The 23829-nt window shown below is 41.9% G+C and overlaps 1 protein-coding gene across 1 annotated transcript in view; it reads right to left on the bottom strand.

The window, feature by feature from the left end:
* Positions 1-23829, bottom strand: part of CFAP47 (cilia and flagella associated protein 47) — a 525834-nt gene that overhangs the window by 99441 nt on the left and 402564 nt on the right. The window contains 1 exon segment of the mRNA XM_070944210.1: positions 1332-1491. Within this exon segment, the coding sequence (XP_070800311.1) occupies positions 1332-1491 (160 nt within the window).

Below are 23829 nucleotides of genomic sequence, written 5' to 3' on the forward strand. Positions count from 1 at the left end.
AAACTTGTTTGAAATTTCTTGTATCAATAATATATCTGATACAAAATCTAATTTAAAAATCTACTTCTTACAAAATTATGCCATGTATTAGGACTGATCCCATTTCATAATATATGCCACCCACCAAGCAATTTAAGTGGCTTTAGTACAAAAAACTGATGTAACATCAAAATAGAAAAGAAATAACAACACATGCGTTGACATACCTCTTTATAGCTTCTTTCACAGCTACTGATGTTACATTATTTATAACAGAGATATTGACTCTCTCAATTAACCAGATCAGGCATGCTTTAATTTGCTTAAATCAGCGAAGATGGCAATTTGGCTCATCTTATATAACCATCATTCCATTCAGTTTAGTGGCTGAAAAATATCCATACCCTCTTGGATAGCTGACAAATCTTATGAAAGAGTGTCTGATAATATAACCAAAGATGGCTTTGTCATACAGAACAACCATTTAGATATGAGCCAGCAGTGTGCAGCAGCTGCCAAAAAAGCCAACACAGTTCTGGGCTGCATAAACAGAGGGATAGAATCAAGATCACGTGAAGTGTTAATACCACTTTATAATGCCCTGGTAAGGCCACACTTGGAATATTGAATTCAATTTTGGTCGCCACGATGTAAAAAATATGTTGAGACCCTAGAAAGAGTGCAGAGAAGAGCAACAAAGATGATTAGGGGACTGGAGGCTAAAACGTATGAAGAATGGTTGCAGGAACTGAGTATGTCTAGTTTAATGAAAAGAAGGACTAGAGGAGACAAGATAGCAGTGTTCCAATATCTCAGGGGTTGCCACAAAGAAGAGGGAGTCAAACTATTCTCCAAAGCACTTGAGGGTAGAACAAGAAGCAATGGGTGGAAACTAATCAAGGAGAGAAGCAACTTAGAACTAAGGAGAAATTTCCTGACAGTTAGAACGATTAATAAGTGGAACAACTTGCCTGCAGAAGTTGTGAATGTTCCAACACTGGAAATTTTTAAGATGTTGGATAACCATTTGTCTGAAGTGGTGTAAGGTTTCCTGCTTGGGCAGGAGGTTGGACTAGAAGACCTCCAAGGTCCCTTCCAACTCTGTTATTCTATTCTATTCTACTTATACAGTCTAATAATTTTAGGCAGTACAGAATTATTTAAAGTTTTATACTATGAAATTCTTAAGATGTCCTATACTTGTTCAAATTTAATAAGTGTGAAATATTCTATATTAATTATGTAATTATTATGTAATTATATAAATTATTAAATGTATCAACTAAATTCACATAATGATTTCAAAGTTAAAAAAACATTAGTTAAGGATATCTAATGATTAAAATACTTACCTGTTTACTGCTTCCCTTAATTCAAATGTGTCATCATAAATCCAATTTTCTTCATGTATCTTCTTAACGTCAATAACAAGAAAAGTTTCATAGAGTTTCATAGAAAGAGGTGCAAATAATATAGGAATATCAAGCTTGCTTTTTTGAGGTAATATTATTCCTAAAAAGCAGAAAATTAAATAGTATAAATAATTGGTTTGTTATTTACTCTTAATTATATATTTTAAAAATATGCAGCATAAAAGGAAACACAATTGTTTATAAAGAACCCCTTTTCCATTAAAAAAAAATCCACTATCATATATAAATAACATTAAAACTGTTATTTCTCAGAAACAGGTAACAAGCTTACCACAAATGTTTAATATCTAAATAGTGGAGCTATGAGAATAGCGGTTACCTAATCTATACATTGCTTCTTTAATTTCACCCTTATCTAATACAACCCTGAGATTATTTCTCTTTCTTTTAGATTAATTTATACGAAATATATTGCTATCTCTATTTCTAATGGACAATCTTTAGCCTTCCAAAGGATCTAGTGACATGATCCCTGGCTCCAGGACCTTGAGACTAATTCAGGCAGAAAAATAAACTACCCCAAGGGTCACTTTTTTAAAAAAAATTAAATTTTTTTTATTTCTCATAAATATGTCTTAAATGTACAGTCTCTTATCCATTGTTACATATTCTCTTTTAAGTAAATACAGCCTAAAAATTTGAATATGCTCAGGGTTGCTCTTCTACCATTCCATCTCCCTTATTTTACAACCATTCTTCTTCTCCTTCTCCTCTCTTTCCCTTCCCTCCCTTCTTCTAGCCTCTTCTACTTTCTTCTTTCCTACTCTCCTTCCCCTTCTCTCCCTCCCCTTCCTTTCCCCCACACCTCCCTTCTTCCTCCCTTTCTAACCTCTCCTACTCTTATTCCCCTCCCTTTCTTTCTTTTCTTTTCCCTTTCTTCTGTTCCTCTCTCTCCTTCCTCTCTTCTCCCCTCCTATCTAGCCCTCTACTCCTCTTTTCATTCTCTCTCCATTGTTGTATTCATTTTCAATTCAATATTTTCCAAAATGGTATCCAAGCAACCCCGATTTTCTATTTATATACATATTCTTTTCTGTTTCTTTATTTTACTGATTTTACATATATCATCATAAATGTACAATTATATAATAACATTTTTTCCTTTTCCCCCCTCCTTCCCCCTTTTCCATTTACACAGGTATCTTCTCACTCATTTACTTTTACTCTATCTAATTTATTAATCTATAACCTTTTATTCATATTTCTTTTCTAGCCATGCATAAAATCGTCCTCATGTCTTGAAATACACCGATTCCTCTTTAGCTTTTATTCTCAATGTTAATCTATTCATTTCTGCACATTCTAAAATCTTTTTTATTACCTCTCCTTTTAATGGGATTTTTTTCTGCCTTCCACTTTTGTGCAAATACAATTCTTGCCGCTGTTATTATATGAATAATGAAATAAGTATCTTCTTTGCTATATTTCTCCGGTAATATACCCAATAAAAATGCCTCTGGTTTTAACTCTATACGTTGATGCAACATTTCCTCTAACCATGCCTGTATTCTAACCCAATAATTTTTCGCTTCTGTACATGTCCACCACATATGATAATATGATCCTGGCAATTGAAAACATTTCCAACATTTAGCTGATTTATCCTTAAACATTTCTGCTAATTTTTCTGGTGACATATACCATCTATAAAACATTTTATATAAATTTTCTTTACATTCAGTTGCCATTGTTAATTTATAATTCCTTTCCCATAGTTGTTGCCATTTCTCAAGATAATTCTATCATGTAACCAAAGTTTTTTACCCATACTATCATTGTCTCTTTTACTTCTTCGTCTTCTAATATGATTTCAGTAAATAATTATACAATTTCTTAATCATTTTTTCATCTGTCCCAGTCAATATCTTGTCCAATTCTGATTTTCCCGGGTTAAAACCATACTGTTTCAAATCTTTATCATATCTTAATTGTATTTGCAATCGTGTATACCAATCTTTCTCAATCCCTTGTTTTTCTAGTTCTTGTTTCTGTTTTAGTTCTCCCTTCTCTGTTAAGATATCCTTATATCTCACAATATTTTCCATGTTAATAATATAATAGCGTCAAAGCTTCTATTGTTGAAAGCCACATTGGTATTTTCATATGTTTTTCTTTCACTCTCTCCCATGCTGTTAGCAAACCATTCCTTACATAATGTCTCTGAAAATACCCATGTATCCTATTTTTCTCATACCAGAGAAAAGCATGCCAACCTATTTGCAAATCATGTCCTTCCAGAGTCAGTATTCTCGAGTTTCTCAATAAAATCCGTTCATTAAACCAGGTTAACGTCACCACTTGATAGTATAGTTCCCAATTTGGTAGTCCAAACCTGCCTCTAGTTCTAGAATCTTGAAGCAGTTTAAGTTTAATTCTTGCTTTTTTCCCTTGCCATATATATTTCCACATCATTTTGTTCAAATTCTCAAAATATTTTTTCTCCAACTTTATCGGTATTGTTTGAAAGAGAAACAAAATTGTTGGTAGTATGTTCATTTTAATTAACACTATTCTTCCCATTAGTGATAATTGCAAATTTTTCCATTTCTCCAAGTCTACTTCAATTTGATTTCTCAATTTATAATAATTATCTCCCTTCACAGTTATATGCCAAACATTGTCCTGGCTTATTCGCATTTTCAAAAAAACTTTGCTTTGTTAATTTTATTTTATTTGCCAACTCTTCATTTTTCATTAAGTTCAATTTATGTTTTTGCAAGTCCATCAAATTTTTGATTTTTTTTGTTCTGTGGATTGTTCTGTAATTCTTTCTCTAATTTCTTATACTCCTCCAACTTCTTTTGTATTTGTCTGTTCTGTTTATTCCATTTTCCTAAATATGTCACTTTTAATCCTCTAATATATGCTTTACTAGTATCCCATACATTTTATTTATTTATTTATTAAAATTTATATGCCCCCCTTCTCCCGAAGGACTCGGGGCAGCTCACAACCATCACGTAGAGTAAAAACAATAACAATAAATAAAGTTAAAAAAATACAATTAAAATCCCACAATTAATTAAAAACTCCTAACAGATCAGACAATTTGTTTAAAAAGCCATGTTTTTAGGTCTTTGCGGGAAGAATGGAGGTCAGGGGCTGTCCGGAGCCCAGTGGGTAACTCATTCCAGAGGGTCGGTGCGGCCACAGAGAACGCCCTCATCCTGGGTGCTGTCAGCCGACATTGTCTGGCAGATGACACCCAGAGGACGGCAGTCCTATGTGAGCGCACCGGGCGGTGGGAGGCTGGTAGGAGGTGCTCCTGCAAGTACCCCCGGCCCATGCCATGAAGGGCTTTATAGGTAAGTACCAGCACCTTGAAGCAGACCTGAAGAACCACCGGCAACCAGTGCAGCTCGTGCAGGAGAGGTGTTACCCGGGAATAACGGAAAGCTCCCATAACAACCCACACGGCCGCATTCTGGACCAGTTGGAGCCTCCGGGTGCACCCCAAGGGCAGCCCCATGTAGAGAGTGTTGCAGTAGTCCAAACGAGAGATAACAAGAGCGTGAGTGACTGTAAGGAGGACATCCCTATCTAGGAAGGATCGCAACTGGCGCATCAGGCAAACCTGTGCAAAAGCCCCCCTGGACTCGGCTATCAGATGATCCACTAAGGACAGCCGCGATTCCAGGAGGACACCAAGGTTGCAAACCCTATCAGAGGGAGTCAACAACTCCCCTCCCATCAAGAGTGATGGGGCCACTAGATCCTGGGATACCGACATCCACAGCCACTCCATCTTGGAGGGGTTGAGTCTGAGCCTGTTCCTGCCCATCCAAACCCCCACTGCCTCCAGACACTTAGACATCATGGAAAGGGCATCCCTGGATTGGTCCGGGGTGGAGATGTAAAGCTGAGTATCATCAGCATATTGATGGTAACTCACCCCTAAACTCTGAATGATTTCATCCAGCGGCTTCATATAGATGTTAAAGAGCAAGGGGGAGAGAACCGAACCCTGAGGAACTCCACAAGTAAGGGGCCTTGAGGAGGGTCTCTTCCCCCCTGCCCAGACAAACTGCGTATGGCCCGAGAGGTAGGAGGAGAACCACTGTAAGACAGTGCCCCCTACTCCTAACCCCTCGAGTCATCGCAGTAAGATACCATGGTCGATGGTATCAAAAGCCGCTGAGAGGTCAAGTAGGACCAGAGCAGAGGAATAACCCCTGTCCTGGGCCCACCAGAGTTCATTCACCAGGGCGACCAATGCTGTTTTCGTGCTATGTCCGTGCCTGAAGCCCGATTGGTAGGGGTCTAGATAGTCCGTTTCCTCCAAAAATTGTGGAAGTTGACATGCCACAACGGACTCAACAACCTTCACTATAAAGCGAAGGTTGGAGACCGGATGAAAGTTGTTTAAAGAAGCCAAATCCAGGCCAGGCTTCTTGAGGAGGGGTTGAACCACTGCCTCCTTAAGGATGGCGGGGAAGACTCCATCCCTCAACAAAGCGTTAACAATCACCTGGATCCAGTCTCCGGTCACCTCCCTGGTTGCCACAACAAGCCAGGAGGGACATAGGTCCAACAAACACGTCGTGGCACTCAATCTACCCACAATCCTGTCCACTTCATCCAAGGATACAGGGTCAAAGTCAACCCAGATGTTACCTCCAAGATTTGCTCCCATCTCCTCGTCAGACCCTGCCCAGTTAGAGTCTAAACCCGATTGGATCTGAGCGATTTTGTTTTGCAGGAATTGAACAAAATCCTCAGCAGTGCCCTGCAAGGGGTCCTCCCTCGCTCCCTGATTAAGGAGGGAGCGGGTCACTCGGAACAAGGCTCCTGGGTGATTCTCTGCTGACGCAATGAGAGCAGCGAAATAATTACATTTCGCTGCTTCCATTGCCACAAGGTAAGACCTAATGTAGGTTCTTAACTGTGTTCGATCAGATTCGGAACGGGAAGACCTCCAACAGCTCTCTAGGGCTCTCTTCTGACGCTTCATCTCCCTGAGCTCCTCGGAGAACCATGGAGCTACTCGGGATCCCTGCAGAGGAGAGGCCACAATGGGGCAATTCGATCCAGTGCCCCAGTAACAGCCTGTTCCCAGGCATCAACCAGGGCCTCTGGAGAATTGCAGGATAAGGATGTGGGAAATGTCCCAAGCTCCATCAGGAACCTATCAGAGTCCATCAGGTGCCTGGGGCGGAACCAACGCATCAGTTCCGCCTCCCAGCGGTGAGTGTTGGCGGATGGAAAGTCTAGTGTAAGAAGGGAATGGTCAGTCCATGACAAGGGCTGAATTGATAATATCCCCCTACCCCGAGCATTAATCCACTGCCCAGAGATAAAAAGCAGGTCAAGTGTGTGTCCAGCATTGTGAGTTGGGCCCTATACAACTTGAGTCAGGTCCATGGTCGCTATGGAGGCCATGAACTCCCGAACCAGCTCAGATGTCTCGCCGGCTGAAGGGAGATTAAAATCTCCCAGAACTATAAGGTTGGGGAGCTCAACCGTCAGTTCGGCAATGACTTCGAGTAGTGCGGGCAGGGCCGAAGATACACAGCTGGAGACAGGTATGTAATCAACAGACCTGACTGTACTCCAGGGTTCCATTTCAACAATAGAGATTCACACCCGCCAATCTGAGGGACAGTGATCTCCTTAGGACTAAAACTTTCCCTAATAACAACCGCCAGTCCCCCACCCCTTCTGTGGAGTCACAGCTGGTGTAACATACAGAAACCTGGCGGGGATAAATCAGAGAGGGGAACCCCTCCCTCCTGGTCCCAACCAGGTCTCCGTAATACATGCCAGGTCCGCACCCCCCTCGTCAATGATATCTCGCACGAGGGGGGCCTTATTTGCAACGGACCTGGCATTAACATACACTAGCCGGAGTCCCGGATTCCGCATATCCAACCCCCCAGGGGAGCAGGAGAACTAAGAGGGCCGGAACGCACCACCGCCTGCAAATGGCGGGGGCGCATCCCTCTGATGTCATAAGGCTCTCTACACCCACTACCTATGCCCCTCCCCACCACCATGGTGGCAAAATGACCCTTGTCCCCCTGTACCCCATCCAAGCCCCCATCCCCGTCCCTCACACCACGACCATCAGACAGGCTATGCTGATCTGTATCTATACGGACCCTCCCAGGTCCATCCATATAACCAACCATCCCCCTCCCGGAACCCCTTAAAATTTTAACTAATGATTTAGCCAAAAAAAAAACACAACCTCCTCTTTGCCGCATGCCACCTCTCAGGGTTCCAAAACCCATTATCAAGATAGGCCCTTGATAGAGTAAAAGGCCAGACCTGTGAGAGAGGGGAGTCTCACAGTACAAGAAGCTCAGTCACCGAATACATCCGGTCACTGGGGGATGAAAAATAGTCTATGGCCAGGGGGACCACTTCGGTGATTTAAAGTCCAGAGGAGAAAAAATGCCAGTCTTAGGTACAAGTAAACTGCACTCCACTGCCCTCTCATAGCAGTGGGAGGAGACACACGCCTTTCAACACCCGGGAATAGTTGATCAAACCACTCTCTCATGGTGGCTGGCCGACAAGAATAGTCCAAAGTGTTGGTGAAGCCAGTAGTGAAATGGCAGCCATAAACCAACTCCCTCACAACTTGTATCCCAAGTTGCAGCTCTCCATATGGATTAAGGAGAAAGATAGAATTAACCAGACTTCAGGCTCAGAAACAGGGGTCAGTCTATGGGAACCGCACAGCGGCAATGTCTGGAGAGGCCACGATGAGCCCAAAAGAAGGGAGATACCATTCAGCAGGCCGGGAAATAGGCAGGGGTGGCAGTGACCATAATAAGGCCTGAACTAGGCCAAAAGAGGGAGGGGGGAAGGGGGGGCACAGGCAGCAAGGCGCCAGGGGCGAAAAACCCCACAGTCATCTTCCGGCCCCCCAACCCACCCTCAGGTCTTCTATCAGTCAACAATGTCCCCAAACTCTGCCTCCTCCAGCTCACTACGGAGGACTCTGGGTCCACCTGGGGGCCGGCCCTCCAAGGTGGGTCAGACACCCTTCGGTCACCCAGGCAATTCCAGATGGAAAGCAAGCTGCTAAGAATATCCCCCGTCATCTCGCTCAACGCCTTCAGGCTGCTGCCCCAGACTCCAACCTCCGTCCCAGCGGCCACCATTGCAACCACTGCCGCCGCCGCCACCGCCAGCCTCATCCTCATCCTCATCGTCCTCGTCCTCTCCTAGCCCCTACAGACAATTCCTGAGGCGTCCAGAGTCACGAAGAGAATCCCGTCGAGGGTGTCGCAGCGATGCCACCGCCGAATCACCGCCGTCATTGCTCCGGCAGCCGTCAATGGATGTAGAGCCAGTCACCGCCGCCATTCAGGCTGATCCTGCCATCCTGTGCCGTCCCCACAAGTGCTGACCTCTTCCCGGCCAAGACGTCCCAGAGAGCGAGAAAACTCTCAAAATGACTGGTAGGAACTCCTTTTAACCGGGCAGGGGGCATAGATGTTCACTCTGGCCCCCCTGAGGCCTCCCAAGGCCAAAGCATCACCCCACAAGATCGTGAACTCAGCGAGGAGCCGCCATCTTGGGCATGTGCAGAGATATATTTTGCAGTGATATAGCCTCTTTTCTATTTTCTTTAAAGAAAAAAGTCAATTCTTTTTCCATATATTGTAGAAAATCCTTTTTGTTTAGTAAGTTTTGGTTTAATGTCCATCTCGCTCTTTTTCTCTTTCCATTCCATGTCATTCTTATTGGATTGTGGTCTGCCCATGTACTTGTTTCTATATCAATCTTATATATCTTAGAGATTAGTTCTGTTGACATCCACATCATATCTATTCTTGACCATGACATGTGCCTGTTTGAGTAGAACGTATACTGCTTTTCTTTCAAATTTCTTTTTTTCCATGCATCTTGGAAGCTTAATTCATCTGTCATTGTATAAAATGCTCTAGGGAGAGTCTTTCTTAATTTTTTATTCACTTTTGTAGATTTGTAATCCAACTCATTATTATCAATCACATTAAAATCTCCTGTTATGCATATATCTTCATATTCATATTCTAATATTTTCCTGTGTAATTTCGCATAAAATTCTTCCTGATTTTCATTTGGAGCATATATCCCCACTAACAATATTTTTTTATAGTTCATTATTATTTCTACCATTAATACTCTACCTTCCTCATCCTCAAATATTTGTTTGAATTGTCTTTTTAATATAAAGTGCTACTCCTCTTTTACTTTGGCAAGCAAGCGTTGTATATAATGTCCCCAATTTTACTTGCTCCAAAAGTTTTTTGTGTTGTTTTCTAATGTGGACTTCTTGCAAACATATAATCTCTAATTTTAGCTTCTCTAATTTATTAAATATTCTTCTTTTTATTGCCGAATTTAATCTGTTTATATTCATTCTTCCATTTCTTACTTATTTACTTGTTTTGTAGATCTAGTCACTCTTATCTCCCTTTGATCTTTAACTTTTTTTGCTCTTGCTCCTTCTCTTATTGCTCTTTCTTCCTGTTCTTTAGTTGTCTCTTTTAATTGTTCCCCCTTTTCTTCCTATTGTCCAACCCCTATTTCTTCACTCGATCTCTCTTCCTCTTGAAATCCTATATATTGTTCATATACAGGATTTCTCTATTGTATCTAATATACTTTCTCTATTGTATCTAATCTATGTCTTTGTTCCTGCCAATTCACCAAGATTCCTTCTGGCACCAACCATCTGAAATTCACTCCTCTTTTAATCAGGCATTTCATAAGAAATTGATATTTTCTTAAGTCTCTAACTCTTCTTGGAATTTGTTTCAATGCCACTATCTCTCTTGTGCTTTATTGTCACATTTCTCATCAGTTGTTATATGTTCTCAATGTTTTCTTGGTAAATCTGACATGTATTTCTCTAGGTAAATTATTTCTCATTACATATCTTGTATGCACTCTAAATATCTCGTCAATCCCGCTTAATTTCTTTGCTCTCTTCCATTGCTTCCACTAATATCTCCACAATTTTCTTTGCTAAATTTTCTCATTTTTCTTCTTCAATATTTTAAAATCTTAAATAATAATCAGCTTTATCCATTTTCAGTGATATAATAGTCCTTTCCTGATTCTTATCGGTGGTTGTAAATCTATGATCCATCTCTTCCATTTTTTTCTCTGTTGCTTCTGCTTTTTCTTCCACTATCTTCAGTCATTGTTCATTTTTCCCTATCATTTCTTTAATTTCCTTTAATTCTCCATCCATTTTTTCAATTTCCTCATCTACTTTGTTTATTTGTTCCTTAAGGCCTTCGTATATGGTCTGTAGCATATTTTTAAATTCCGTATTGGCTTTCTCTTGCTGCATTGTAGTTTCAACTGTCTTTTGTCCTGTGGAGCTGGATGCTGTTGATATTGATGGTGATGATAGATGTTGTGTTATTTTCTTCATATTGTTCTTTAGGTCACTCTTAAAGCTGGATGCAGACAAGAAAACTAAGAGTGATCCACAATAGGGATAAGGAGAGGAAGAACTTTTGTGAAAGCCATATTTCTCTAGGAGAAATAATGCTACAAACTTATTAAAAGGTACTGGTAAATCATTTGAGTATTGTTGTCAACAAGAAAAGGCTAAAACATTTGTTTAAGTTTAAATGCTAGATGATAAGATCTACAGATCAGAAAACACTCTTCTAATTATGTGGACATAAATGTTGAATTTTCATGAATAAATCTATTATGGCTTATGAGTTCACTAGACTAAAAGCACACAATGCTGGTCCTTGATTCAATTAGTATGGAAAAAGTTGTTTTTAAAGGAACTACAATATTGGAAAACATGGCTTGACACGGAAAAAGCAATTAAATTGTGTGTTTTAGGAATAAGTAAATTTAGATGAACCAGAATGGGCAGGTTCAAATCCTTTTATATAAAACCCATGGTAGGGGAACAGAAAAAGGACACGAGTTCAATTTTTTAAAAAGTGTACTAAATATATGTTTGATTAAAATTTAATAAATAACAAGGTTGTCAGGTCTGGAAGCCATCTTTTTCATTGGGCCTTCAGGTCTGCCACATTTACTACTGTGGGAACCAGGGAGGGGGGATTGTATGGAGCCAGGGTAATATATAGTCATAATAACATTCCTTTCTCAGAGAGTCAAGGACATCTTGCCCTGGACCTGGACGGCTGGAACTGGGAGTCATCTCCAGTTGGAACAGTGCTTGGATTGGACCATGTGATGGATATGTGGGTGTTGGGCAGGGACTTGAACTTTCCTTTGGGTGGGGAAAACCTGGAAGCTTTCAGTTTCAGGTTTTTCCAGATGTGCCAATATGACATCTCCAATAAAATGGAACTTTGAGGAAACTCAAGGCTTGGAGTTTTCTTTCATTGGGGGTCTTACTTGGAACCCTGACATTAATCTGAATCTCCTTTAAAATCCAACCAGCTCCCTGAATACCGGGGTGCTGTCCAGAGTCCTGAGCTCCAAATGTTGACCCAAAACTGGGCGACGTGAAGTCTCAGGGGAAATGGAGGAAGACAAGAAAGCCATGGGGACTGGCTCGACAACTCCTGTCGAGACCATACACTCCCCTTCTCAAACTGTGGTGGAAGCAGAAGAAGCCACAGAAAGAGAATGCCAGCTGGGTGCCTAGCCCAAAGAGCCGGCACCCAAGCGAGCCGTGCAACCAGATCTAACCCTTTGGGGCGAAGCTGTGGAACCATGCCACTCCAAGAAGCAGACACCGGAGCAGCACTGTCAGAACCACAACTAGATGAAAGCCAAGAGGGACAGATCCCAAGCTTTGAATGGAGAACGCCAAGCCAGCTGTGCCACAAACACTCCAGAGAATGGGGATTCCTACTGCCATCATGCAGGCAGTCGCTGGCCGGTCTCCTGGAGTAGTTTGGCCACCTCAGCATGACCAGCTCTGCTCAAGCCATTGGAACCGAGCAACCCAAATGGACTCTGGCTCAACCTATGTTCACCTTCCCAAGCCAGGAAGCTGCAGCACCACCAAGCGTGGTGTCTATCTCCTTTTATTCAGCACACAGTGGATTGCTCCACAGCCTCCCACACCGGTCCTGAGCTACCAGAGTGACAGCCACCATGGGGATTGAGATGGTGCAGCAACAGAGCTTCCTGAGCTAGCCCAGCACGGTGCTGCAAGGACTGCAACTGGAGATGCTGGGACCAAGTGTTCTACCCCAGCAACTGACATTCAGACTACCTCCAGTGGACAAAATTGCAAAGGTACAATACCAATGGATGCCTGCACCCATCTATCAACCAGCACACCTCCAGCCACCAGTTCTGGGGCCCCAGCTGGTGCCAGCCCAACCACCTGTGCAACTCCAACAACCAGCTGCAGCCCCATAACAGATTCCAGCCCAGTAGGCAGTGCCAGCCCAGCAGCCTGCGCAAGCTCAGCAACCAGCTCAGCAACCCACCATGCCAGCAGCTCCCCACTCCAATGGTTCACAGCAACCTTTGACATGTCTCCAGGGAAGCTAGCTTATTTCCTCAACTGAGTCTGGGCTTACATCAGCCAATATTGAAAACAGTACCCATTGGATCGGAAATTGATTTCAGCCATAGCAGATGGCATGAACAAAGGGGAAGCAGCGGACTGGATAGTGAAGCTTCATGATGAAGAAACCTCCGGGCTGGATGATGCTCATAAATTCATCCAACTACTCAGAGGCCAGTTCGAAGACATGGCCCACCAAGTAGAAGTCAAATCCCAGATCAAGGTGCTGAAGCAGGCCAACCAAGCACCCAAGGAGATAATTTGGAAATTTCAGAGGCTAGCTGGAAAGCTGAGAGACTGGCTGGAATGCCTGCTGGTTCACCATTTCAAAGAAGCCCTAGATAGAGACCTTTGGCAAGACTGTGGCATCAGAGAAGTATTGGAACGCATACAAGCATGGTACAATACTGCGTGGCCTTGGATCTAGAAATTCACCCTCATAAAAAGCCCACAACAGAGAAACCTGTAAGAAGGCCCCGTATCACCGAACTCCAATGAGCCGCCAGCCACATTGCCTCCTAAACTTTCCGGCACCGTCAAGTGCTACCAGTGTGGTCAGCATGGGCACTGGGCTTCCAAATGCTTCGCTCTGGCCACAAGTCTGGGCTCCAGGCGTGCACACCTTGAGCAAGAAAAACCCTATGGAGACCACCCAATAAAGGATCGTCAAGCAGGCTGTAGAGGTTCTACTCCTTCCCACTGAAGTCAAGGGAACTCTAGCCGAGGACCCTAGCTGAGGGAAGCAGCGGTGATGATGACCCGATGGGAAGTGAAGCCATCCACCCCTTTACTATCAAAACCCAGATAGTAGTGCCAGAAACAGGGGCCCAAGGGGAAGTAGAAGACATCATAGACACTGGCTGCACCAGTTGCCTAATCAGCCTCCCCATTGTCAAGCAGCTAGGCATATGTACAAAATCCCTAGCATGCCCCATCTGCTTTGAGCAAGTTGATGGGACACTAATCGGTGGAGCCCCAGCCACACTACTCACAGAACTGGTCAGACTAGAAGTGGGCCTTCACCGAGAACTCCTTCGATTCGTCCTAGCTCCAAAAATGACTGAATCAATTATACTGGGGCTTGCCTGGCTAGACAAATGGGGACCAACCATCATGTGGGAGGACAGCTATAGAAAACTAAACAGGGATCAGACCATTACCACCCATAAAGCCAGACTGATACCAAGTTGTTGTAAGCCACAACAACACCAGTGAGCCACAGGCCGCAGCCCCCGCGACGGATGGACTGCCTGGCTACCTGCAAGTGCCAAGGGAATACCAGGACCTATCGGGAGTCTTTAATGAAGAAGATTGCGACTTCCTCCTCCCTCACCGCATGACAGACTGCAAGATCAAATTTGTGCTGGGAGCTAAGCTGCCCAAGCCAAAGATGTACTCCATCACCCCCAAGGAAATGGAGGAACTGAGAAAGTACATCAATGCCAACTTAGCGTGGGGCTTCATCCAACCCACAAAGTCCAGGTTGGCTGCTCCAGTACTATTTAAAGAAAAGAAAGATGGGAGGATGAGGCTTTGAATGGATTTTCATGGATTTAATGCCATGTGTAGGGAGAACACCTACTTCTCCCACTTATGAAGGACATGCTAAGCCACTTAGCCAAGGGAAAGGTGTTCACCAAATTAGACCTGAGGGAAGCCTTTTAATGTATCAGAATCAAAGAAGGAGATGAATGGAAAACAGCCTTTAACTGTCCGCTTGGCAGCTTCCAATTCAAAGTCATGCTGTTCAGTCTGCAAGGCGCCCCAGGAGTCTTCATGCAATTAATCAATGAAGTGCTGCATGAACACCTATACAAAGGGTTCCTAGTTTACCTGAATGACATTTTCATATCCAGCGGGAAATCCGAGGAACATGTAAAGCTAGTGTGGCAGGTGCTGAAAAAACTCCTTGCTGCTAAACTCTATGCAAAGCTGTCAAAATGTGAATCCCACCAAAACTCCCTTGACTACCTAGGCTACTGAATATCCAGCGGAGGGGTAGAAATGAACCCAGGAAAAGTAAAAGCGGTGCTTGATTGGCAACCCCAACACACCTGCAAACTTCAAAGTTTCCTGGGATTTGCAAACTTTTACAGACAGTTCATACCAGCATTCGCAGAAGTTGCCTTGCCCCTAATGGAACTGTTAAAAATGGGGCCAACCCCTGCGAAGCCATGACCAAGCCAACTACTTTGGACTGTCAAAAAGCCTTTGAAAAATTAAAACGGCTCTTCGCCAAAGAGCCGATCCTCCAGCACCGTGACCCAGAATGGCAATTCATCATCCAAGTGGACACCAGCAACGTGGTCATGGTAGCTGTGCTCCTGCAAAAGGACCCACAGGGTTAGCTCTTACCCTGTGCCTATGTGTCCAAGAAACTCACTGACACCGAAAGGAGGTGGGCCATCTGGGAGAAAGAAACCTACGCAGTCCACTGGGCTCTCCTCTCCTGGAGGCATTTGCTAGAAGGAGTTAAAGTGCCCTTTGAGGTCTAGACTGATCATAAAAACCTCAAAGCTCTAAAAAAAAAACCCCAGGAAACTGTCTCCCAAACAAATCCACTGGGCACAATACTTCTGGCAGTTTAAATTCGAACTGAAGTACATCCCAGCGGGAAAAAAATCTACTAACTGATGCCCTATCGAGAAAACCCCAATTCGATATCTGCAGGGAAGATGTCATCCATGCCATAATTCCCTCTTTGCAATCAGCCACACAAGTCACCACCAGGGGCCAAACCAGATGACAACCCAACCCTAGCCAAGACAAGCTGATGGCGGCACTGAAGGCAGCACTCTCAGCCAACCCATGGTTCTTAGCTAATAGGGATATCTTGAATGAGAGATGGACTGGCTTGGAAGGGCCTGAAACTGTATGTCCCTGCCATCTTGAGACTGGAAGTACTACAACGCAGCCATGACTCCAGACTGGCCAGCCATTTCGGATTCTTAAAAACCCTACATTTAGCCAGGAGGCAGTTTTGGTGGCCAAAAATGAAATCTGATGTAGAGGACTATGTGAACAGCTGTGCCACTTGTGCTGCCAGGAAAATGAGACCAGAGAATCTCCTAGACTCCTCCAGCAAGTGGCAATCCCCAGCAGACCTTGGGAAGAAATTGCAATGGACTTTAGAGTTGAGCTTCCGAAGAGTGGGGGAAATACGGTCATTTGGACAGTCATCTACTTGTTTTCAAAACAAGCCCATTTCACAGCCTATTTGGGATTACCATCCACAAAAAGACTGGCAAAGATGTTTATCAAACAGATCTACCAACTACACGGCATACCACTTCGAGTCATCTCAGATCGAGGGGTCCAATTTACAGCAAAGTTTTGGAGAGAGTTCCTGAAATTGGTTGGGTCCACACAAGGACTTAGTTCAGCTTTCCATCTGAGTACGAACGGAGCAGCGGAATGAGCAAATGCAATGGTGAAACAATATATCAGATGCTATGTGGATTACCAACAGGAAAACAGGGTGGACCTACTGCCTTTTGCAGAAGTGGCTTACAATGCTGTGCACAGTAGTACTGGATTGACCCCCTTCCAGGTCACCAGCGGCATGGATTTTATACCCATGCCTGAACTGCCCAGAGAGCCTCCCTCCTCTATGACCCTGAACAAGTGGATGGAGTCGCTGAGGAAAGGCTGGGAGAATACCAAAAAAGTAATAGCAGAGACTGCTGAGGCATATAAAAAGCAAACAGATAAACACCAATCAATTCAACTCACTTTCTGTTGGGAGATCAGGTTTATTTGTCAACCAAATACATAAGACTGAGACTGCCTAGCAAGAAACTAATACCTAAATTTTTAGGTCCATTCCCAATAGTGAACGTAATTAACCCAGTGACAGTTCAGCTTCACCTCCCCCACATTCTAGGGAAAATACATCCTGTTTTCCACTGTAGCTTGCTGAAGCTAGCCATAAGTTCCAGGTTAAGACCACAAGCTCAAGCACCCCCTCCCCAAGCCTATTGTAGTGCAAGGGGAAACCCATTATGAAGTAAAAAAGATCTTAGACTCTAGGCTGTATAAAGATAGATTCCAATATTTAGTACATTGGAAAGGGTACCCTTTGTCTGAAGCTACTTGGGTTAAAAGCTGGAATGTCAAAGCAGACAGACTAGTAAAGCAATTCCATGATAAATTCCCTGACAAGCCAAAGGGTCCCCCTGGGGGAGGGAGAGGTGGTTAGTATGCTGAGTTAACCATTATGCTACTCTCATTTCAGGATAAACTTTTCTGATGGGGGAGGAGGGGTTGCCTGTCAGGCCTGGAAGCCATCTTTTTCATTGGGCCTTCAGGTCTGCCACATTTACTATTGTGGGAAACAGGGAGGGGGGAATGTATGGAGCCAGGGTGATATATAGTCATAATAACATTCCTTTCTCAGAAAGTCAAGGACATCTTGCCCTGCACCTGGAGGGGTGTGACTGGGAGGCATCTCCAGTTGGGACAGTGCTTGGATTGGACCATGTGATGGACATGTGGGTGTTGGGCACGGACTTGAACTTTCTTTTGGGTGGGGAAAACCTGGAAGCTTTCAGTTTCAGGTTTTCCCAGATGTGCCAATATGACGTCTCTAATAAAATGGAACTTTGAGAAAACTCAAGGCTTGAAGTTTTCTTTTGTTGGGGATGTTACTTGGAACCCTGACAAAGGCCATACATTTTAGAATTAATATCTAGTAGGTAGGTAGGTACCGTATTTTTTGCACTATAAGATGCTCCAGACAATAAGACGCACCTAGCTTTTGGGGAGGAAATTTTTTTAAAAAAATTGCCTCTGCCTCCCAGCATCCATTGGTATTCATCTGGCTAGCGTCCTTGCAGCAAACAGCCTAGTCAGCTTCAGCATGTTATAGCAGCCTGATTTAGCACGAGCAGCTGATTGGCAGTTGGATCCGCCTCCCGGAATACTGCTGATCAGCTGTTCCAGCTGTGAGGATCGCTGCCACCTATTGCCGCCATTGCCACTGATTGCCACTGCCTATCTCTGCCTTCATGCGTCCCATTTTTGGCCTACATGTGCCCCATTTTCGGCCTCCGAATGTCCCGTTTTTGGCCTCCATGTGTCCCATTTTCAGCCTATTCCAGGTGGCGGGGATTGCTGCCACCACCTATCACTGCTGATCAACGCTGCCTATCTCCACCAATTGCCGCCGCTGTTGGCTGCCACCATTCACCGCTGATTGCCGCTGCTGCCATTTGGCAGCGGCGAATGGTGGTGGTGATCGGCAGCAATAGGCAGTGGTAATAGGCGGCAATAGGCAGTGGCAGTGATCCCCCCCACCTGGAACAGACTGAAAATGGGACATGCAGAGACCGAAAACAGGGTTCGTGGAGGCCAAAAACAGGGTGCGCGAAGGCCAAAAATGGGGTGCACGGAGGCTGAAAATGGCCGAAAGGTGGGGCCAGTGGATGGGCGGGGCTTCGACAACATTTGCTCTATAAGTCGCACAGACATTTCCACTCCCTTTTTTGGGGGGGAAAGTGCATCTTAAAGTGTGAAAAATATGATAATTACAATGTGTAGCAATTATTTCCTCAACAATTTGCAAGAAATGCTAAATGCAACATCAAGAAAGAATGTAAAACTACTATAATGTGATCAGAATGTAAAAATAAAGAAATGGAGGAATCTGGAATTACAGATTGATTTGGATTGGATAAACACAATCATACATGCGATATATAATAAAAGTTTTCAGAAAAAAAGTCTATTACTAATACTTAATTTGATATGCAAAAGATACACTTAGAATATAACAGCATTATTATAGTTCAATATATTTCATTTATGTGAAAGAAAATGTTAAAGCTATAGGAAGAGATAAGTGACATCCTAATAACTAAAGCAGAAAAATACACAAAGAGTAAACGATCCAAGTAACATTCAGAGCATGCTATCATGATAGTTTATTTTAAAATAGAACACAACCACACAAAAAAATAATCTAAAATACTTAAGAATGGTCATGGAAGAAATCTAGCAGAGACAAAAGCGGAAGACAGAAAACTATACTGAAATCCTTTACAAACAAGATTATAGAAATAAAAAAAACATTAGCAGAGAGAAAATATGTTCAGATTCTATTCCACTAGATACTAGGATTTGATAGGCAATAGTTTCAAATAGGATATATACCATAATGTGGTACTGCAATGCTCTCTACATGGGGCTCCCCTTGAGGAGCACCCGGAGGCTCCAACTGGTGCAGAATGCGGCTGCGTGGAGGATTATGGGAGCGAGGGGGCGCTCCCATGTGACACCTCTCCTGCGTGAGCTGCATTGGCTTCCAGTGGTCTTCCGGGTGCACTTCAAGGTGTTGGTCACCACCTTTAAAGCGCTCCATGGCATAGGACCTGGGTATTTGTGGGACCGCCTTCTGCCGCCGATAGCCTCCCACCGACCAGTACGCTCCCAAAGAGAGGGACTCATCAGGGTGCCGTCAGCCAGGCAATGTCGGCTGGTGACCCCCAGGGGAAGGGCCTTCTCTGTGGCAGCTCCTGCCCTCTGGAACGATTTGCCCCCGGAGATACGAAGGATATCGGATCTCCGGGTCTTTCGCCATGCCCTATAAACTTTTCTTTTCCATCAAGCAGGGCTGGCGTGAAACCCCCCCCCTTTTTTTAGTCTTTTTTTTTTAGTCTTTTTTAGTTTTTTAGCTTTTTAAATTGTCAATGGTTTTAGTTTGAATTGTTTTAAATTTGGGCCAAAGTCATGTAATTCTTTTAATAATTTTAAATTTTCTATTGGTATGTGTTTTAGTTCTGGCTGTGCACTGCCCTGAGTCCACTAGGAGAAGGGCGGTATACAAATTGAATTAAATAAATAAATAAATAAATAAATAAATAAATAAATAAATAAAGTGAAGTAGAAAGTCTACAAACCCCTGTTAAAATGCTGGATTTGGGAGGGGGGGTGGCGTGGCTAATGTCGCAGCGGCAAGATGGGTTCTCTAAGGTCTCTTGAAGACCCATTGATATCTCTGCAGTCCGGGGTCCTAAGTGACCTAAGTCATCCAGAAGGGACGACAAACAAGAGGAGCATGGACTGGTCAGCATAGGGGGATCGCAAACTCCCTGGCTGAACCAGAAGAAGCTCCTCAAACCGGACTGCTGTGAAAGCGACCATAGAAGTTGCTAGGAAGCTGGGGCAGCTGCAATGAAAGAGGAAGACATGAAAACAACGTGAGACATTGAGGTGAGAGAGACTCTGATTTTTATAAAAGACTGTTCCCTTTGAATCCAACTGGAAATTAAATAAGAATAGACTGGCTGAGAGTGAGGAGTGAGAGCGGGTGTGTATTTGCTCTCACATCCGGTAATCTGGCAGCGGAGAAGAGACAGTAAAAGCCTTTTTCTTTTTTCTTATATTTTTTCTTTGTGATTAAGAAAAGTAATTCCTTAAAAATAAGAAATTGGGACTAAATGAATTAATGATTGAATCCCATTCTATTGAAATGTTGGAATGGTGGTAACTGACAAAATGAAATTTTGAAGATCGTTTTAAAAAGCTTGCTGTGTTCTATTGAAAGCTAGTCTGCAGTGCCATCTAGTGGCAGAAGGGAAAAATTTTGACTTGGAAGAAATCTTGACTATAGTTGACCTTGACATTTCGGTAGACTGATAAAAAAAAAATGTTTAAGAGAGAAGATTGGATTTTGGACTTTTCTTTTGGCTTTTAATCTTTTATTATTTTTACTCACTGACTGGTGATTGCTTTGAAGTTCTGTGTTTTGATCTTTGCTGTGGATGAAAGGCACTCTATTTTGTGTTTTGTGTCTTTTATTTTTTCTTAGGGACTTTTTTTTCTATGCCTTTTTTTTAAAAAAAAGAACTAGATTGACAAGAAATTGGATTAAGACTGGAAGAGTCAGAAGAAAATTTTTCCTTTTTGGTTGTTTGGATTTGTATTTTTATCCTTTACTTTCGGCAGTTGAATTTTTCTCTCTGTTTTTTTCTTTCTGTTGGGGTATTTGGAAATTTGATTTTTAAGGGAAGTGGTTGATTGGAATTTTTGTTTTTTAATTTTTGTATTTTATTTTTCATTTTCATTTTTATTTTTTCTAATCCAACCATTGGGGAGGATTAGACACTTGCATTATAAATATGAAGAAATTTACATCACATCTACACCTAACAGCAAGTCCCTCATCGACAAAACCACAGAAAACTTGGGAGATGATGGAATTAAAAAATTTTATTCAATCGCTTCATAATGACTTAAAACAGGAAATAAACGAAATGAAAGCCATGTTTGGGAAAAATGAAGAGAGAATCCAGAAAGTAGAAGAAAAAGCGGAAATGACAGAAGAGAAAGTTATGAAATTAGAAGAAAAATTGGTACTAACTGAAAAGACAATTATTCTGTTGGAGATGGAGTGTTCTGAGTTTTACTTAAGATTTCAAAACATAGAGGAAGAAAATGGAGAAAATTTACCTGAGATGATTGCTGAGATATTATCAGAAGTTTTGGAACAATCCAAGGAAAAGATCTTAAACGAGATTGATGAAGCCTTCTGAGTGTACACAAGATATGCAATGAGGAACAAACTACTGAGAGAAGTACATGTAAGATTTACGAAGAAGGCAGTGAAAACAGAGATATTAGAAGCAGCAAGAAATACAGCACTGAAACACAAAGATAAAGAAATTGTGGTATTAAGACAAATACCTAGAAGAGTTAGAGAATTGAGGAGAGAATATCAGTTTTTAACAAAGTTCCTAATACTCAATGGAGTGAGTTTTAGATGGTTAATACCAGAAGGAATTTTGGTGACATGGCAAGAACAAAGACATAGACTTAACTCCATTGAAAAAGCAAAACTATTTTATTAACAATTTTGTGGACCATTAGAAGAAAATTTGGGAGCAATGGAAAGATAAAGCAAAAAGATGAAGAGAAAGACAAAGATGAAAAAGCAAAGGAAGAAAGAGCCCTAAGAGAAGGAGGGAGATCTAAAGATCCAATGGAACAAAGAGAGACAAGGGTGATGAAGTCAAAAACTAATAACAAGTAAAAATGGAAGAAGAAATTAAAGCAATATCTTTAAATGTAAATGGACTGAATGCGGCGATAAAAAGAAACAGAACTTTATCTAAATAAAACAGCTTGAAGATAGACATTATATGCCTACAAGAAGTACATATTAGAAAATAACATTTAAAATTATTACAATATCCAAAGTTAGGAGTTCTATTTAAACCATTGATACAACAAAGCAAAAGAGGAGTAGTGTTGTATATCAAAGAAAAATTAGAACCCAGATTACTTTTTGAGGATGAAGAGGGCAGGATTATGATGGTGGAAATAAAAATGAACTTTAAACAAATACTTTTGATAGCAATATATGCACCAAATGAAAAACAAGAAGAACTCTATCGGAGCTTACACAGAAAAAAATTAGAATTGGACTATGAATATGTATGTATAATGGGTGATTTTAATGCTGTAACAAATGTGGATCTGGACTATAAAACAATGAAGACAAATAAAAAATCCAGAGGAATATTGCCAAAATCTTTTTTTTACAATGATAGAATAGTTGAGTATTTGGAGACAAAAACACTTGAAAGAAAACCAATATACCTTCTATTCAAATAAACATTTATTGTGGTCAAGGATAGACATGATATGGATGTCAACAGAATTTATAGATAATATACAAGAAGTAAATATTGGTTCAAATATTTGGACAAACCATAGCCCAATGACAATAATATGGAAAGGAAAGAAGAAAAAGACAAGATGGACTTTGAATGCAATATTAAATGAAAAGGACTTGCAGCAGTTTATGGAAAAAGAATTAGAATTTTTTCTTTAAAATAAATAAGAAAGAAGATACATCACTTCAGAACATATGGGATACGATGAAAGCTTATATTATATTATATTGGGCAATAACATATTTTGGAAGAAAGAATAAAAAGAAAAGGCAAAAACAGATAAGATTGGAAGAGGAGTATAAGAATTTAGAGAAAGAATTCCAAAAAGATATCCAAAATAAAAAATAAAGAAGTTGATGGAAATGAAAAAACATGAAATCAATTTAAATGAACAGGAATCATTAGGAAATAAATTAAGAGCATTTTTTTGAAAATGCAAACAAACCAGGAAGGTGGTTAGCATATAAATTAAAAAAAGAGAAGAAGAAAATAATAAAATATTTACAAGATGAAGAGGGGAAGTTACACTATAGAAATGAAGAAAAGAAGATAGTAATTCAAAAAATACTATGAAAAACTATTTCCAAGAAAAGATTTCAGAGGAAGAGATAATAAAATATTTGGAAAAATCAGATTTACCTAAAATATCAGAACAATATAAGGGAATGTTAGAAGAAAGAATAACAATGATAGAATTAACAGAAGCGATAAAAGGACAAAAAAATGGGAAAGCACCAGGACCGGATGGGTCAGTGGTGGGTTCCCCCCGGGTCGGCCCGGTTCCACTGAACCGGTAGCGGTGACAATATGACATCATCAAACCGGTTCTGTCCCCCGCCCCCCCCCACCCCCTGTGTTATCCTTATCTTTTATTTGGCCCCATCCCCAATCTATTGCTGCCTCCTGAGTCCCAGTTGATGGCTAGAGGGGAAAAAACTGTTTAAACTCTTGCTGTGGGGCTTCAAAGGGCCGCCCTACAGCTGATCTGTGTTAAAAGAAAACAAATGAGTAGACTGGTGCCTGCAAAAATACATGAGTAGATCAGTGCCTGCAAAAATACATGAGTAGATCAGTGCCTGCAAAAATAAATGGGTAGACCAGTGCCTGCAAAAATACATGAGTAGACCAGTGCCTGCAAAAATACATGAGTAGATCAGTGCCTGCAAAAATAAATGGGTAGACCAGTGCCTGCAAAATAAATGGATAGATCGGTACAGCTCTGCAAGCAGTTAAAAGCCTGGTAGACCAGTACCTCTGCTAAATCCTAAATAATTGTCAC

Source organism: Pituophis catenifer, unplaced genomic scaffold (assembly GCF_029215685.1).
Source record: "Pituophis catenifer annectens isolate HBS135680 unplaced genomic scaffold, rPitCat1.0.hap2 SCAF_4, whole genome shotgun sequence".
NCBI classification, from domain to species: Eukaryota; Metazoa; Chordata; class Lepidosauria; order Squamata; family Colubridae; genus Pituophis; species Pituophis catenifer.